General features: G+C 36.3%; 2 protein-coding genes across 2 annotated transcripts; one reads left to right on the top strand and one right to left on the bottom strand.

The window, feature by feature from the left end:
* The first annotated feature begins 1,677 nt into the window (after positions 1 to 1,677).
* On the top strand, positions 1,678 to 7,581 carry LOC122147124 (homeobox protein Dlx4b-like). Its single transcript, XM_042768269.1, has 3 exons — positions 1,678 to 2,297; positions 3,191 to 3,384; positions 7,270 to 7,581. The coding sequence occupies exons 1-3, from the start codon at positions 1,976 to 1,978 to the stop codon at positions 7,579 to 7,581; spliced, it is 828 nt and encodes a 275-aa protein (XP_042624203.1). The 5' UTR covers positions 1,678 to 1,975.
* A 6,646-nt stretch (positions 7,582 to 14,227) lies between these two features.
* On the bottom strand, positions 14,228 to 17,577 carry LOC109068470 (homeobox protein Dlx3b). Its single transcript, XM_042767203.1, has 3 exons — positions 17,091 to 17,577; positions 16,114 to 16,298; positions 14,228 to 15,155 (listed from the first exon to the last, which is right to left on the bottom strand). Exons 1-3 carry the CDS (start codon positions 17,407 to 17,409, stop codon positions 14,850 to 14,852), a joined length of 810 nt encoding a protein of 269 aa, XP_042623137.1. The 5' UTR covers positions 17,410 to 17,577; the 3' UTR covers positions 14,228 to 14,849.
* Positions 17,578 to 18,409: the final 832 nt, after the last annotated feature.

Genomic DNA, 18,409 nt, shown 5'->3' with positions numbered 1-18,409 from the left:
TAGGATTTCAGTTTTAAAGGTCACGGGTTTCACTTTCTTAAACACTTTTGTAAAATAAACTTATATTTATTTACACCTGTTTATCAGTTAATTTACAACTGTTTATCAGTTAAGCAAAATATCAGCTTTTGGTTGCACTTGTGTGATTTCACGGTCAGACGAGCGAAAACAGCTGCTGTGGTTCTTCAATTAAAGAAAATACTTTTGCCAACTTGGAAGATTTTAAAAGTAATAGAAGAAAAAACAGTAATTCTAGTATTCAATTATTGATTAAAATACCTTTTAAATGTGCAACTCTTAAAATAAATAAATAAAATACTGTTCTGTTTATGGGTGTATGGGTCTTTAGTTTATTTGTCGTCTTTTGTCTATTTAATAACTTTTTTCCTAATTTGAGTAGGCCTATTGATTGTTTAACGTGAAATTTACCGGATTTTTTTTTTCTCTTTCTGGCTTATTTCCCACACCTTTAAACTTTAATGTAAATATTTAATATAAAACCTAAATTCTAAATTCTACGTAGATATTTTAAACTTTTGTTTCCAAAAAAGCTCACACACTCCAGCTCATTCGATATTTATGTGTAGGCCTGTTCGTATTTTAAAAATGTGAGTAATCCTGTATCCTATAGGCCTACATTATTACCAGCATAACAAATATTTTAGAGAACAATTCAGAGTTTCTCCTGGAATGTGTGTACTGTGTGGAACAAACAAAAACTGGACTGGAGGAATGGAATGGATTAACAAACAAACTTCCAATCATTTTAGTTTTCTGAATGGAAGGTGGTGGAACTCCTTCCGTTCCGTTCCAGTGTCACATTGGGCGCAAACCACTCTATTTGTGAAACGTTTTGGTAGAAATCACTGCATACAACTACAATTAGTGTATCCAAATGATTTCACTAAACATGGAGAAATATGAAGCCCCCAATATACACTGAAATTACACTGACATTCATATATATATATATATATATATATATATATATATATATATATATATATATATTAGGGCTGTCAAATGATTAATCACGATTAATCACATCCAAAAATAAAAGTTTTGTTTACATAATATATGTAGTGTACAGGGTATATTTATTAGTATATATAAATACACACACACATAAATTATATATTTAGAAAATATTCACATGTATATACATTTATATATTTATATTCTTATATTTTTATATATATATAAATATATTTAATATATAAACATAACATATTCTTCTTAAATATATTCATGCATGTGTGTGTATTTATATATACATAAATAAAATATACACAGTATACACACATATATTATGTAAACAAAACTTTTATTTTGGATGTGATTAATCGTGATTAATCATTTGACAGCCCTAATATATATATATATATAAATATATATAAAAATAAAATATATATATATATTACTATATATATATATATATATATATATATATAGCTATATATAAGTTTCATTGTTTCTTATGTATTAGGATCGTTGCATAGGCTATTCAATGTAATTGTAAAAATAATTAATGTATTTATATTATTAATATAGGCTAATACAATACAATACAATAAAGGCTGTGTTTAATTTGAAGATGACATGATCGATATCAGGGCTCAGCATAATTCGATAGCAAATGCTCATCAAGTTCATTTAGAGCTCCCCGGTGTCGCGTGACACACCAATCAACGCGCGCTCTCGAGGAGCGCGAGTCAGTCAGAAACACACAGGACCGCGAGCCCGAGGTGACTTGGATATTGCGCGGTTTTGTCATGATTTGAAAAAGATAAACTCGTATTCACATATGAGATTCACTCCAGTGACTTTGGGAAACAGGTTTTCATTTAGAAATCCGTGGTTGCTTGTTTTGGCCCAATTTATTTTGGGATGGAACCGGTTCAAGGTCTTTTTCGTGCACAGTGAACGTTCAATGCAGCACTCAGACCATCCTCGGGCTTTATGGACTTGACTGTTAATGATGTCTATGAGTTTCATGTCTGATACGCTGAATAGTTCAGATCCTTCCAAATCAGCATTTTTAGAGTTCGGCCACGGACTTGCAACCAACCAGCAACATTTATCCGGATTCGCACACAATATTTACCCAGTACATGGATTGCACTCAGGCGGACACCTCCAGCACGATGCTCCCTACCCTTCCACCGCGTCCCATTACAGGCGGCCGCTGGGATACGCCTACCCCGGGCCGGTGAGCGCTCCTGCTCCGGGTGCTTACATGCCTTACCAGCCAAACAACCACAGCAGTACTCTGGCGCACGCGAGGGTTGAGGAAACGAGTGAGTATCTTCATAAAACATCAGAATGTGAGGTTTTGACGTGTTTCCATTGTTTCCTAAAACATACTGCATGCTCTCTGCATGTTTGCGAACGCATTTTTTTCCCATACATAAGGTACAAAATTAGAAGTAAACTTTATACGGGCATGTTTCGTTATTTGATTAATATCTGCCATGGCTTATGCTTAAAACATATTAACTGCGTTTATAACAGTAGCTAATTTAACTGCATTCACTGTATTTTAAATAAATAGGCTACCAGATTTAGTAGTAATAATAATAATAATAATAATAATAAACATGGTCTAATTAATTTTAAAGACCAAGAGTTTCAGTGAACTCGGGTATATCAGTTGCAAATGACAAACACAAAAGTGTGTGTATTGCAAGGCCCTGATCTTTTATTTTAACAAATTTCTTGCAAGAATTTGATTTTCTTTCTTAAGCTTATTTAAATTAAACTTGATTTAAAGGCAACATTAAACCGTTTAATTCTTATACGTAACGTAAGGTTTCTCTTAGAGACAATAAAATGAATGCACTCATCAAAAATGTCATAAATATCAAAATAAACATTACACACTGTAGAAATTCATCGACAGAGCAATACACAGTAATTTAAGCTAACATTAAAGTCCGCCTGTAAACTTGACTTTAAAGCGACGTTAATTATGGTTTCCTGATCTTAAATGATGACCCATTAATGTTCCCCCTAAAACACCAGATAAATCTCATATTTGGCAATTGTAAATCAAACAGACAGTAACAGCTCTTTAGTGCGTCATAATTTACGATTTCTCTCACATAGTAGTAACCTGCTTGTTTAAATACATTTATCCAAAGCGTTTACTGTGTCATAATGCTGTCGTTTTATTTCGTTTGCATGCCTGAAGACCACGAAAAGCCAGCGGTCATTGAAAATGGTGAACTTCGCCTTAATGGCAAGGGGAAGAAGATCCGCAAACCGCGAACCATTTACTCCAGTGTTCAGCTGCAGGCGCTGCATCAGCGCTTCCAGCAGACCCAGTACCTCGCGCTGCCCGAGCGCGCAGATCTAGCCGCCAAACTGGGACTGACTCAAACACAGGTAAATGTCCAGCATCTCCACTTCTGTTTGGGACCATACAACTGCAGCATGTTCTTCCTGATCGGTATGAGGCCTATAGTCTTCACTTAGTATACGGCAGGACGAATTGCTAATTTCGGAGAGCAGATGTGAACGGGCTATATTTTATTAGGTTATACACGGTATGATCTTTTGAAGAACCTCATCAGGGTGACGTCGGCATTATGGAATTTGTCATTTGCCCAGCTCACAGGGAACGTTCTCAAAACGTTATGGGAGTGTTCGCTCAGAGTTATGAACAAACGTAACATTAGTAGAACGTTCGTTCAGTTATCTAATCTAATCTTAATCTAATTTTCTCAAAACTTTAGCACAAAAACATTATCTGTACATCATTGCTGTAATGTTTTTCTGAAACCCTTTAGGTTAAATGTTCGTCAAGCATTCTTTTACATTTTAAGTTTCAGAATGGCCAGAGAACATTCAAAAGTATCGTTCCCATATGAAAAATGATAAAATGGAATTTTCCCTTAATGACATTTTTAGAGAGAGAGAGAGAGAGAGAGAGACTTTTTAGAAAACTTTTAAAACTGGACGTTTTGAACATTTAGAGAACATTCAGAAATAATAATTTAATAATAATTTAATTTCTGGCAAAATGCTCATAGAACATTTTTTAGCTAGGTGGGCGCTGTTCATGGACCACAGGAAAACCTATTTTGTTAAGAAATGTGCATTTTAGCATTTTTCTATTTTATATGTTGTTTTAGAATTGTCTCAAAAATATTTAGACACTTGAGCCTCACTGAACATAAGTTTAAAGTATTAGTATTATTATAAAGTAACTTAGTTAGCTTTGAGATTATTTGGTTATTGAAAAGTATTTGTACAGTTGGTAGTGGAATATGTTCATAGTTAATGTTGAAGTGATGAGCTATGCTTGTGGTTACTCTGATAGGACGCCTGTGTGAACTTGAGAGCAACTGACTTAATACATTCACTAAAAATCACCAACACCCCATTCGATTTAAAGTGAACTTACTACTGTGATAATGGTCTAATATAACTTGCAACTGCAAATGCCATTTGGTTTGATATTTTCTAATACAGTAAAATTCATGCATTCTTGTGAGGCTCAAGTGCTGAAATACCTGCAAATCTGTCTGAAAGTAATTATACGCTGAGGTGAGGCTGGATGAACAGTCAGGTGAGACCATGATGAGTCAGTCATTGCTGGTTTCTGAGCATTTATGTGCTTTGTGTCATGTATATGCAAGTAGGCTGATTTGTTTCAGTATTGTTAAAGCTAAGTGAGGATTTTGTTTAATCCGACCTTTACTTTCATTTTTCAGTTAGCACACTCGCTTTTGTGTTCTTACTCTTTACAGTACTAGAGAGTGTTTTTTACAGCGCTTATCCCAAGAATAATTTAAGCCTAATGCTTAATAATAGATATCCAGCCGCTCACTCATGCGATTGATATAACAAAATACAGTCATTTCTGGGCCAGTGGATGAGATAAATGGGTGCTGAGTTTTATTTCTGCATGTACACTAGACTCACTTTCACTAGTGTATTTAAGCAAAACTCATCTGCTATCCCATTTTAAATATCCCATTTGCTCAGTGCGTAATTGATTAAAAAGTCATATGCTTGTGCTTGTTATGTTGATGTCACGCCCATTAATGAGTTCCTGTTGGGTGGTGTTTTGGACATTGATTTATTTTTATAAATCCCTCTTGTTGACACACACATACAGGAATGACCAGTAAAATATTGATGCATGCATCAGAAATGTGTATGTGTGTGGAAAAAAATGGAAACTAAACATAAGCCTGGGTGCAGCCATATTGCCCATGGCATACATAGTGTAAGCCTTCCCATCATTCTGCTCAGTTTTTCATTCACAGCCTTCCTTCTTCGTTTCTTTCCCTCCCTCTCCATTTACGTTATACACTTGCTGCCCTGCGAGTGACAGGTTGCACCACATTTTTAGCCATGGAGAATGAGTTCAGTCTGTCTCCCAGCTATACGGTTTTGCCTGTCTGATTACGCCTTGGTGTTCATCAGAGCGCATCTAAGTGTTCCTGTCATCGGTTGACGAATGCCTCTCACATTCACCTCAGACAGTGGTTGCCAACACATTACTTGGAATTCAAACTTACTTCAGTGATACACAATGTATGCAATATAAGTGGCAACAATTTGAAATCCAGAACATAGCTGCCAGTTTGCATTTGATCCATAAACGTGATTGAAGGCACATATACAAGTGCCACACGGCACACGCTTTTGGCTTTTCCAAGTCCCTTCTTGCGCATATAACATAGGTCTGGAATCCATCAACTCACCATAAAAGCTGTTTGGCAAACCGATCTTTGGAAATAAAAAAGAAAATCCTTTTTACGTGTGTTTATTAAATCTGTTGACAGCCAAACTAATAACATTGTGTAAAGATCCCCTTGCATGGATTTTGATTGTCTGAGGTTATGGAAACAACGTTAGGTGGGCTCTCTGACTCAGCCTTGCAGTGTGGCTGGTGCTGCAGGCGTTCAGCTGAAATCTTCCAAAGGCACAATTTCGGGTCTCCGAGGTGTTTCTAAATTGAGTGCACATTCTGGCAAAGGAACCATAAACTCCCACATCATTAAAGGACACTTCTCAAACATTTGTGTGCCAGTGTATTCGCAGTGAAATAAATGCATTTAAAGCTATAAATTATATTGTAATTCCGGAAAACTCTCACCACCATAACCATCTGGTGATACATTAAAATTAATCAACAAGTTTTAAAACCACAGGTGAAAGGGGGTACAATATATAACTAATAGATATAAGAAATTAGGCTTTATTTCATTCAATCTGAATTCATTTCCAGAAGAGAAACGTGAAATGTGAAATTGATTTTTATTTCATTTTGTTGACATATTAGAGCGAAAGATTTTAACTGAGGGGATTTGAATATAATTTTTTTTATCACACCTTATATCAGAAAATACTGCTAACAGCAAGAAAACTGTTTTTAAAGTAACATATATATAAAAATATTTATAACAATAAATGTAATAATGACAGTATATTATATAAATCCAATGAATGAACAAACCCCTCTGTAAAAACCTTCAGAATATAGATAGGAATAAAACTGTCACGTTTGGTATATGTAAGTGCTGCCGAAGTGAGTAAATGATGAGCTGTGCATGAAAAACAAAAAAATAGTTTTGATGGATAGTTAACTCAAAAATGAAAAATCTGTCATCATTTCATTACCCTCAAGTTGTTCCAAACCTGTTTGAGTTTCTTTGAAAATGTTGGTAACCACTTACTTCCATTATATTTTTTCCATGGAGTTCAGTGGCTACCGACAACTGTTTGGCTACCAGCATTCTTCAAAACATCATGTTCAACAGAATAAAGAGACTGATACAGGTTTTAAAATGAATAAATAATTAGAGAATTTTCATTTTTGAGTGAACTATCCCTTTAAATATGTGTGGGTGGCTTTAGCTTTAATATTTACTAACTCCAATGCTAAATGTATTCCTGATTCTTTTATCAGAATCTGCCAAACAAGCTCTCTGGAAGTCATTTCAGTTCAACTAAATTTAAATCTATTTTTACACTGTGATTGTTGTTGTCAGACACATGCTTCACTGCCTTCATAAAAATGGCAGGGCAGAACAATTGCTGAGTACGGGTGTAATGAAACGCAGCAATGTCACTGAGTCCATCTCAACAAAGACTGTTCAAGCTGTCTGGCAAATTCTTCAGAGTGTCAATATCATAAAAAAATAGACCTCTGATGTCTTGAAAGCGATTGTTAAAAACAGATTGTAAAAAATGTGACCTCCATTTTTTTTTTTTTTCAAGTATTTTAATGTTCTTTTTTCTGTTCTGTTTACTGAAGTGAAAATATGGTTTCAAAACAAGCGCTCCAAGTATAAGAAGATAATGAAGCATGGCTCCAGTGGACCTGAAGGGGAGCTGCTTCACACCACCTCCTCATCCTCTCCTTGCTCTCCAGGTCTCTCTCAGCTCTGGGAGGCCTCTATGGCCAACAAAGTGCCACCCATACATCCCAGCAATAATAACAACAACTACCACCACTATCACCCCCACCACCACCATCATCCTCCCACAACACATAAGATGATATTAAAATCGGAAAAACAAAAAAAAGAGCCAGAGAGACTCCATTCCGTGTTGACACCTACCTAACCTGTGAAGGTGCTTTCCTTTACGGTGTTCATGTGTTTTAGTGTGTTTGAAAGACTGTGTTTTACTCCCACTGACTCCCATATTATAATTCAGTAGCTTTCCAACGTTTTTCAGATCTTTTACAATGTGCTTGAATAAAGGATTAATGAAAAGATGAAAGTGTTGCTATGTTGTGAATGATTTATAGAAATATTTAGAATGTTGATATTTAAATTACGATGTCCTTAGAATGGAGGTAATAACGCTTGTTCTCATTTTAAGAAGGTCTGGTACAAATAGCATGGTACATAGCTTTATTCAAACAATATGAACGGCGTATAATAGCCTAATGCCAGTCATGTTTGAACAGCAATTTTAATAATATCGGTAATAATAAACGCGAGTGAAAATAGATTTATGAAGGCCTGTAAATTAGCGTTCTGGAATAAATTAAGCAAAAATAGCACAGAATGAGATTGTCGAGATTAAACGAAGCTCCCAAAATATGTAATTGCTCCAGTTACATCAATACATAATTTATAAATTCACGGACGTTCACTCAGTGTCCAGGATGTAGAAAATTTGCGTTTTTCCTGTTGTCCAGGTGTGGGAAAACTAGAGGTTGAGATTTATGAATTATTTATAATCAAGGCACATGAATGCAAGATTATCTGTTTTTATTCGCCTCTGACTATTTTTTTTTTATTAATTTTAAAAGAGATTTTAAAGAGATTTATTTTTAAACATCGTGTCACCTGAAGGATGTTATTTGTCGAGTTCTGTCCGCTTGTTATTTTACTTTAAATATTAATGGAATTGTGACTTGTTTTAAATGATCCTATGATTTTGTATTTAATTTTTTTGATTTTATCTACTACAAAACCATTAACATTTTAGTACTTCAAACATTGGATGCATAAGAGAACATCATATATATATATATGCATAAGAGAACATCATATATATATATATATATATATATATATATATATATATATATATATATATATATATATATTATAATATATATATATATATTTCAGGTCCAGAGGGTCAAATTTTATTTTTGAAATATTGCCCCAGAGTCTTATTTTCAATGTTGCTAATCGTTCTGCTTTTTGCAGAAATAAATTCCGCGAACAGCTGGATAGATGAGCTAGCAGCCGAATTATGGATAATAACCAATAACATTTAGATGCTCACTGCAGCAGAAAAGTTGGGTTATAAAGTCCGTGTTTCTATTAAAATACCCTTGATATCTTATTTAGTCAGAATCATAGAGATAAAATGTGATCCATGCAGTGATAAATAAGCAGCTATATCGAACTTCAAGACGGTTTATATCAAATAAGCAAACATCTGCTTTTCCACAACGTTTGTTTTCCTCCTTTCTTTTTCTAATGTAGTGGTAAAATACTGAATGAGTTCATGTCGTGATGCCACCATGATAAATCACCACAGAATTCAATCAAACGCAAGAGAGAAAATAGATAATTAAACGTACATTTCAATGCTTAAACTATCTAAACACCGTGAACAAGATGTTTGTGTGAATTACGCATCCCAAATTACGCTGATGTTCATTTAATGTGATTCACAGTGATTTATGGTCTGCTTATTTCTGTCGTGGTTATTTAGCAGGAGACACATTTTGTGTCGATGTAGCCTATTTTGCGTCTAAAGAGGTCGAAAAACGCGACGCGACGCGACTTTTGTTAAACACTTAATTAAAGTTGCCAAAAAGGGGTTTTCGAATAAGAGATCCATTTGTGGTTCCTCAAAGAGCCTTTCAGTCAAAAGTTCTTGAAATAACATTTTTTTCTTCTTCTTCTTCTTCTTCTTCTTCTTCTTCTTCTTCTTCTTCTTCTTTTATAGGATAACTACAAAACACTACTGGACACTACTGGAATAGAACTGAGCTGGAAGATGACATCGCTGAATCAACAATGAACTGACTTTAACTGATAAATACTGTTTTCTATTGTCTTCTTCATTTATAAACTTTATTTTTTTTTTTCCTGTTTGACACTAAAGCTGCTTTGACACAACCTGTATTGTATAAAGCGCTACATAATTAAAAGTGGCTTGACTTGACTAAGGCCATTGCAACACAAAAACGCAAATATTTAATGCAAAATATTAAAAGCAATGGGATGATTAAGATCATGAACCCTCACAAAATAAAGGGTGCTGTTTTTGCTCTGATCCACTGTAATAAGATGCCACCTGGAGGAATGCGGGGTCCACTTGACCTGACTTTGACCTGGCTCACTCAACAGGGTCTTGTCTAAACAGCCTTATTTAAACAGGCATATTACAAAGAACCTCTGTCATTTCAACCTCCGATCCAACACAATTCAGCACACTGTGGGTTTTTTCAGCTTGGAATAACTCTGTTTTAATCCATCATAAACTGCAATAATGTAAATTAAAACGCTGAGTGGATTTTATTATATGCCATATTATTAGATAAAATAAGGCCTGCCACATGCAACTCTCATGCACAGAACAATAATGACAACCTTTTACTGCATGAAACTCTAATATTATGTACAATAATGCACATTTATGAGCCTCTACAACATCTGTGGGAGATTTACAGCGATGACTCTACAGTCCCACAATCTAGTCGAAATCACAAGCGCAAAGTCACTTACCTGCTTTCCCTCACTAGGTAACAAACCACGCTTAAAAATCCACCACACTTCTGGAAATGGAAACCATCTCTCTGCACTTAAAGTATGGAATGATTTTAAACAGGCACCCTCTTTATATACTCCCATGCCTGAGTTTGATTTGTGGAGTTTATGTTGCTCCGTTTAGATGACAGTCATGGGAAGAGAAGACAAGTGATTTTGAATGAAGTAGCAAGCTCTCACAAGGGAAATTATGGGCAATTTTACATCTCGAGATTAGAATAATGGGTGCTCAAGTCGGACAAGCAGAGAAAAGGGGCTTTCAAACAGGGCAATTATGTGGGAAGCTGATTTGGGAGCGCACTAAAGGGCGATGGGATGAACTGATAGCAGTTTAAAGAGATTTCCAGCACTTTGAGGTGCCTGGTGAGTTTTAATTGTGGCGCATCAGCATTTGCAGAGAACGGGTCTTCGGTGAATGGATTTAGAGGCCTGGAGGAGATTTGAAGGACAAGGACGAAACCGGTTCCCAAAATCTTCCCCAGTTTGTGGGGTGAAAAAGAGTTCAGTGGTTCACAGCTGTCAAGAAAAACTCTCTCATTTGATCTTATTTACAATTGGAGCAGAACGATGCTGCTGAGTGAAGCCTGCGGACTCGGGCTCTGAGCGGGTGTCGGGCAGCTGCCCTCTGTCTCTACATGGCAACATATGCATGTCCCAACCGCAGCTGACCTCCTGTTCAACCACCCCAGAGGCCTCCGGTGCCATTTTTTGGATACGGTTTCTCGTCAAACACGTAAAGATTGGCCCTGCCTATCTTTATTTAGGTGTTGCGGTGCACTGAATCGTAGTATCATGTTCCAGTTCAACAGTTCAGGCACCGACGGAGCACACGGGCCGAGGTGACCATGTCAGCCCACACACCCAGCTTGGCTACGGGTTTCTCTGAGTGAGCGATGTGTCCCAAGACGATGCCACCTAGATCATAGCCCATAATTGAAGGCCACACACCACGAACAAGCCCAACCGAAAGCAGATACGTTACACATGGCCCAACTACAACTGCAAATATTGTATCAAACAGATAACAGCCGTTTCTTTATGGACCCTATGGCATAACTAGCTCAGATGAAAGTGGTAAACACATTAGAGGGGATAAAATGTCTTAGGGTTTGAGCTATGGCCATTGTACACAGATCAATATATTATCAGGTTTTAAAGAGAACTAAGTGGCCTGACAGGTTTTAGGTGTGAATATGACTCTTTCTTCTCTATTGGAGGTAGGAGAGTAACCCAATCGCACGCAACAGCGAGGCGGGTATTACAAGATCTTCATGACTAATTCCACAGCTATGAAATGACCAGAAACGACTCGCAGTTCACCAACCAACAATCTTAACCATCTCTATCTATTATGCTATTAATCTAACTACAGTGACAGCTCACATTTTTTTCTTTTCATCCCTGTCAGCATCAGCATCCACATCCACCTATGCTTTGGATATTACAGCAGTATTTTTGGATGCAAGATTTACAGTGCTGGTCACGCAGATGGACTGTTTATGTTTCTTGTTACTAAAGCTACAACAGTTGTTGTTAAACAGAACTGAGATTTCTGTGTGAAACATCTCTGAATATTTAAAATATTGGAACTACTTTATTTCCATTAAAATTACAAATGGGGGTTTTCAAAGAATCTTTCAGTAAAAAGTTCTTATACTAACCATTTTTTCCTAGTGTGAAGAACATTTTAAAAATCCAAATAAAAATAAACACTATAAATAACCACTTATGGAACCAAAAGGATGGATGGATGTTAAACTTTCTGCATGAAACCATCAATGGTAAAAAAAAAAGAACCTTTATTTTTAAGAGAGTATTTGGCTTCTCCCAACGTTTTGTCCTTGCCATGAGGTCCCTCCATATTCATATTCCCAAGAGAATGGTGGATACATTGATATTCCAACATCATAGCCGACTTTATAGGAAACAATGAAAGTACATTTTAATTACCAACCAAACACGTAGAACCAATCTAAAAAAAAAAATAATCTGTTCTAAAATACATACAAAATTGTATACATCTCTGATGAATACAAATATAATATAGGCGATAGGTCTAACTTTATATAGCTCTATTAAGGATTTCAGTCACGAACTCATTTTCATATTGGATCACGTTTTAATAGTCACAGTCCGCATAAGGGGGTTGAATGATGAACCGCATTAGCGGTTAGTTTTATGATTTCTGCATGAAACCATTTTATTTATGGTTTCTGTGGTTCAAATTATGTTTTTTGCGCCCATTCCACGTAAAACCAAAGGACATGTTGCACGACCTACAAAGTTGAAATAAGTCTGATCTCTATTTTTCACAGTCGTGATACAAGAAGCCGAGACTTTTCATGTTTCTTTCATCATATATTTAGGAGACCGTCCCTTTTCTGTAAAATGCCAGACTCGGTTAATTAGATGCAGCACGCGGTGTTCAGACAACACCTAGCAATTAAAAATTTCTGTCTGTTTTTTGATTATATTTAACTGATAGTTGTCATTAAAAGCACAAAAGCCGAAGGTAAACAAACGGTCAAAGACATCAAAAGCACATCATAAGACAAATTAGCCTAATTTTGTTTAAGGAACACTAAGTGCTAGGCCTACGTATGTTTAATTGTGCGGTTAAGAAAACCAGACATGTGACGTCGTTATAATTTTGATTTCTGATTTTAGTCAGTGTAACACTTTACGCTGTAAAATCTTTGTAACATTAACCTAATTTTTCCATCCTTATAGGATGGTTAACAGATAGTTAATGTACACTAAAGTAATTAGAAATGTCATAAAACTGGTTTCCGTTTTTATAAATGAATGTAGGCCTAGGCTACATGAAAGCCTACGTTATGTAATCTAGTAAGTTGCGATCTTTAATTAATTAATTGTTACCCAAAACTTTAATGGTCAGTTATGAGTAAATAACAGAGCACATAAAACGACCATTGCCTATTTTTAATTTTTAATTGTATTATTCAATGTGATTTTTGGCTTCTAAAAAGCCTTATAAAGCCTGACGGATAATATATTTTTTTCACACCTAATTTCTGCATGATACTAATTGGCATAGGCTGGACGATTTCTAGCCAGTTTTCTCAAATAAACATCAGCAACACATGTTTTCAGTAGGACTTTGGCTACAGGAAATACATTCTTCCAGAAAACATCTGATGCTGGTAAACGCCAGACCACCAGAAACACACCAACCCAGCAGACATACCTGAGACCGCGCGAGCCTTTTCACATTCTAACTGAAGTTGTTGTCTAAGAGACAAAAGCGTAAAATAAACAAATCATTAAACAATCTGGACGCATTCTCTTGCTTCGTTCGGCACGTGGATGTTTATGTAGCCTACACTGTAAAAGTCGAGTTAAAATCCTCTGTACAGAAACTTTGAATGTGTTGGCCTAGAAAGTCTACTGTGTGGATATTCTACGTACATTATTACACAACGTCATTACACTGTCTTACAGACCGATATTAAGTTTTAAAGGTATGAAAAAGAAACCAAAACAGCGGGAAGGAGGAATCTGGGAGGGGACGTGTTAAATGCCGCTTTGAAATACCGTCGCTCTGTAATTTGCATATACCTGTAGGAACCTCTTGGGGTGTTTCTTGGCCTACGTCTGATGCCTTTGTTTGTCCTGTCTATTCTTGTTGTGACCGACTATCCCTTAAGCTCAGGGCTTTTTTTCAATAGTCACCCCCTCCTTTGCTGTAGTCTATCTTGTTATCTGCCAACAGAATACTAATAAAATCCAGTGACTCCAACATGTCTGCTCGCATGTCGCCTCCTACAGCCTCTTTGCACGCAGCCCTACCAGGCTTATGCATGCAAACACATCACAAAATAACACCAGTCTGACTTAACCCTTTCCTAAGAGCCCAAACAATGAGATATGACGGCAAACTTCAGATTTGTAAATAATTTCAAACGGAATTTTGCAACTCAACTCAGGGAAGCCGCATGTGGCAGAAATGTTTTCAATTCGCATTTATTTAGTTTGACAGAATAACAATACAACTATACTTACAAGAATATAAAATGGTTCGAGCACCACCGCGCAGTCTCTGCCTTTCGAAGTAACATGAATTTAGTGGTTCAGTTTTATTTAAACACGTATGTACAGCTTTCAACATTTTGTACAAGTCTATATAATTTATGTCCTGAGTCTGACGCGCGCGACACCAGCCCACATTGTGGGTGGTGAGGCTGATAACGACACAATTTGGGGTTCAATCGTTCTTTAAAACATTTTTAATATTTACCTTTCAATGAACAAAACATGAAGATAAAGGAAGTCATAAAACATAATAATTTAAAACCACTCTTAACTTCCTTTACATTGTTTAACCTACACCTATGTGCATATGAAACAGGTCTGAGTAGCAGGGACACATTGTTATTAATATTACACTACTGTTATTTCAACACAAAGCATTCATATCGGCATGTATGCTTTTAAACAGTCCACAAAATGCCAACACAGGTGTGCTGTTCCACTCCAGATAGGCTACTTGTGAAGCATCTCTCAGCTTATTTATGTTGAGTTTTTCAGAAGTCTTTTCCCTCTTATATTAAACTCTTCCGTCAGTGTCTGTTAATACACGGCCCCCACGCTCTGTGGTGGTCCTGGGTGGTGCACTGGATGCTGTAAATGTGATCCCTGCTGGTACCAGTGATTGCTGTAATCTTCCATGTAGGGGGGTGTGGAACTGAGGGGTGGCTGGGGAATCTGTCCCCGGTTGACCTGGCTAGAGTGCGCGCTATTGTCCCAAACAGCCGGGGATGGAGGCGAGTTGCATGCCATGGAGTCGCTGGCGTTCGGGCTGTGCTCCAGCGGAACCTCGCCGTTCTTGTAAAGTTTCTTGAACTTGGATCTCCGGTTCTGGAACCAGATTTTGACCTGTTCAAAAAGGAAAACCACGTTCACGTCAGTTTTCTTTTGGACGTTGTAAACAATAGTAGCATAGGAAAATTAATCCCTTAAATGTAATTGCTACCTTGCATTTTTTTTTTTTTTTTTTTAAGGAAAAAGCAAAGTCCTGCTAAAGTAGACTAACAAGTATTTCTACTTTGTAAGAGCTTTGGGGATCAGAAGCTTGAACCCCTCACAAAGGAAAAAAAGGTTGGGAGATTATGGTAAATATAGACCTATACATTATATATATATACTTTTAATATAAAAACAACAGGGTTTGATAATTTCAGTAATAATAATATATATTTTTGACCATTTATGTAGCGAATGTATGCGATTTAGTATGCATGCAACGTAATTTTACATTTACAGATCACTAATGTATAACAAACTTGTTTAAAAGTCGTTTAGGTACGTGACGTTTACCTCGACAGACTGCACCACGAAAATACTTTTAGGCTACATTTATATAATGTATCAGACTTATGAAATCCTTAATAAAGCTGAAATATTTAAAACAGTCATTGCATAATATACACTGACATTTTGAATTTAATCACTTATGAAGAAAATATTCTTAAAAGGATAAAAACAAAGATGTTATTAGAACATAATAATGACTATATATATAAATAAAAAAAACTTTTGAAAAATGATAACGACATAAAATGATTAACACATATTTTTGTTGAAAACAATGCAAATAAAAAAAAAACAATTATTAATTTATTCATTATGTTGGTAAAAATATGAGCAATAACGTTTCAACACATCTGACATGAGCAATGTTTTATGAGCTGATAAGCTTGCTACTTATCTCAGTGTGCTCTGTGTCAGCGATAGAAGTGTAGGAAATTGTTTTAAGCTGTTCACGCAACGTCAAGTATAGCAGTCTAGTAATTATGTTAACAGTATTGTAAATGAATTTGAGCTCCAGTATTACCTGTGTCTGCGTGAGCCCCAGCTGTGCGGCGAGCTCGGCTCTCTCCGGCAGCGCCAGGTACTGCGCCTTCTGGAAGCGGCGCTGCAGCGCGGCGAGCTGGTAACTCGAGTAAATGGTGCGCGGCTTGCGGATTTTCTTGGGTTTTCCGTTTACCATCCGAACTTCAGTCTCTGGTTCTTCTTTGACTAGAAAGAATAAAATTATAGACCACGTTATGGCAAAGTAGGATTATTACAGCAGCTAAAAGAAAACCGTAAACCGATTGGTTTCATTTTGGGATTGTGACGCGAAATTAAAAAGTCACTCAAGCTCATGCAATACTCTCGTTAAATTAAACAAATCTGCTTCTTGAAAATTAAACGAGTGACATTATGTGAGTAAAATAAAATGTATGTCAGCTCTGGTAGGCAGTATCAGATAAAGAAATACCAGTTTGAGAAATAAATACGGTATAGTTAAATCATCTTCAACTTTGTAGGAATGGCTGTAGCATGTAATTTGTAGGCCTACTTCAATAATAAAATATATCGTGACTTCTAACCTAGACTGAGCACCGAGTAATAATGACTAATCGCGTTACAGATGCAATAAAAATGTCATAATTGTTTTACAGCGACTGCAAGTCTGATGTGATAAAGTAGAGGCAACTTTCTACCCTGCTTAAATATATTTTATGTATAACAATCATTTAAATAAATGACTTTAATGGGATAATAATAGCCTATAGAGTAAATGCAAACCAACCAAACAGGTAAATAACTCGATTTACAATATTTTTTTTTTCTCAGGAGAATCTAGAACTTGCGTTTCTCAGTAATCGAGCCGCTCAAAACAGTTTTATATTCTTTAGACATGCCCTTTTTATACCGACATTAAGATGACAAATGGTGCAGATTAAACCATGCATATAGCCTACCATTGAATTTTTTTTTTTTTTTATTTATTTATTTTTTTTTTTAAATACATAAATATCTCACCTGCGCTTTGTGGTGGCGTCTGCAGGTCTCTGTTGTATTGTCCGTATTGTCTGTAAGTATTGTAAGGGTACTCTGTCTTGGTGGGGTAAGGTCCGGCTGATGCCCCCATCCCAGACAGATTAAACTGATGATATGAATTCATCTGCTGAGGGTATGGTGGACTCTGGTAGTATTCGTGATGGCTGCTGTAATAACCCATGTCTGTAGCCGAAGACTCTGGAAGAGTCGGAGAGTCCTTAGAAGTCGGATGGCAACTCATAGAGCCTGAAAGATCAGATAAAACACTGTGTATCTTCCTGTCAAATGTCGGTCCACTCATCCTTTAGAAGGAACAAAACAACGATCGTCCACTTTATTTCCAAGGCAGACGTGAACAAATCCTGCAGACGTTTAATTCAGGACGATGCCTGTAACACAAAATCCTAGATGAGCTGCTTTCTCTAACTCCCTCGGTTGAAGCACTGAAGGTAATGGCAGGGATCTATGAGAAACTCGGAATTATAGGGCACATGGGTGGACGTTTAGCTCCTATTGGCTCCTCGCCTCTGTGTTTGTGTGTGTGTGTGTGTGTGTGTGTGTGTGTGTGTGTGTGTGTGTGTGTGTGTGTGTGTGTGTGTGTGTGTGTGTGTGTGTGTGTGTGTGTGTTTTCTCTCTCTCTGCAGCCCTGAGGGCGAAGCAAAGACTGTTCTCCGCCTCGCGCCTTAACGTCTCCAAACTTCAGCATATGGAGATTTTAGCTGTTATAGTGATAATGGAAATGCGAAATGTTGCATTTAAAGTAGTAAAGCTGAAATAAAGTAAGTTCAGCTTCTGTGCAAGTTAGAATTAGGCTACTTAAGCAACAGAATTAGGCTACTAATGTTTATTTTTTCGTTGCATTAAAAAACATTAAAATAGCGTATACAGAAATATATATCTCTATATTTTAAATATGCCTAGCCCTCGTCGTTTTAGTTCTCATAAATGTCCATTTTAAGTAGATTTAATATGATTGAATCAACAGTACGTTACATCCAAGGATATAAGTTAGAATATAGTTAAGGTAACAACTGCATAGTTTTTTTTTTTTTTTTAAGTGAAGGTCGAAGCAAAAACTGTTTTATTTTATTTATTTATTTATTTATTTATTTATTTATTTATTTATTTTTTAAGTTTCACGAAAAATTAGTAATGAGAGAAAAAACTAGTGCAGTAGTGCTTTTAATAAACCAGGAAACCAATACATTTATCTGAATAATCTGTAATGTAACGTAACTAGCTAACTTGAGAAGCTTAGTTCTTGACACGAAAATGGTTCTTTGCTGAGCCAAAGCTGCTGC

Source organism: Cyprinus carpio, chromosome A12 (assembly GCF_018340385.1).
Source record: "Cyprinus carpio isolate SPL01 chromosome A12, ASM1834038v1, whole genome shotgun sequence".
NCBI lineage: Eukaryota > Metazoa > Chordata > Actinopteri > Cypriniformes > Cyprinidae > Cyprinus > Cyprinus carpio.
Note: the sequence above shows the minus strand (reverse complement) of the source record. Positions and strands in the feature narration are given on the sequence as shown.

Bases quoted from the DNA above. Each gene is read 5' to 3' on its own strand.
- LOC109068470 (XM_042767203.1), bottom strand. From the start codon at position 17,409: ATGAGTGGACCGACATTTGACAGGAAGATACACAGTGTTTTATCTGAT. The intron at 16,299-17,090 runs GTGAGATATTTA...TATTCTTTCTAG, and splicing joins GACGCCACCACAAAGCGCAG to TCAAAGAAGAACCAGAGACT. The intron at 15,156-16,113 runs GTAATACTGGAG...CTTTTTGAACAG, and splicing joins TGGGGCTCACGCAGACACAG to GTCAAAATCTGGTTCCAGAA.
- LOC122147124 (XM_042768269.1), top strand. From the start codon at position 1,976: ATGATGTCTATGAGTTTCATGTCTGATACGCTGAATAGTTCAGATCCT. The intron at 2,298-3,190 runs GTGAGTATCTTC...GCATGCCTGAAG, and splicing joins CGCGAGGGTTGAGGAAACGA to ACCACGAAAAGCCAGCGGTC. The intron at 3,385-7,269 runs GTAAATGTCCAG...CTGTTTACTGAA, and splicing joins TGGGACTGACTCAAACACAG to GTGAAAATATGGTTTCAAAA.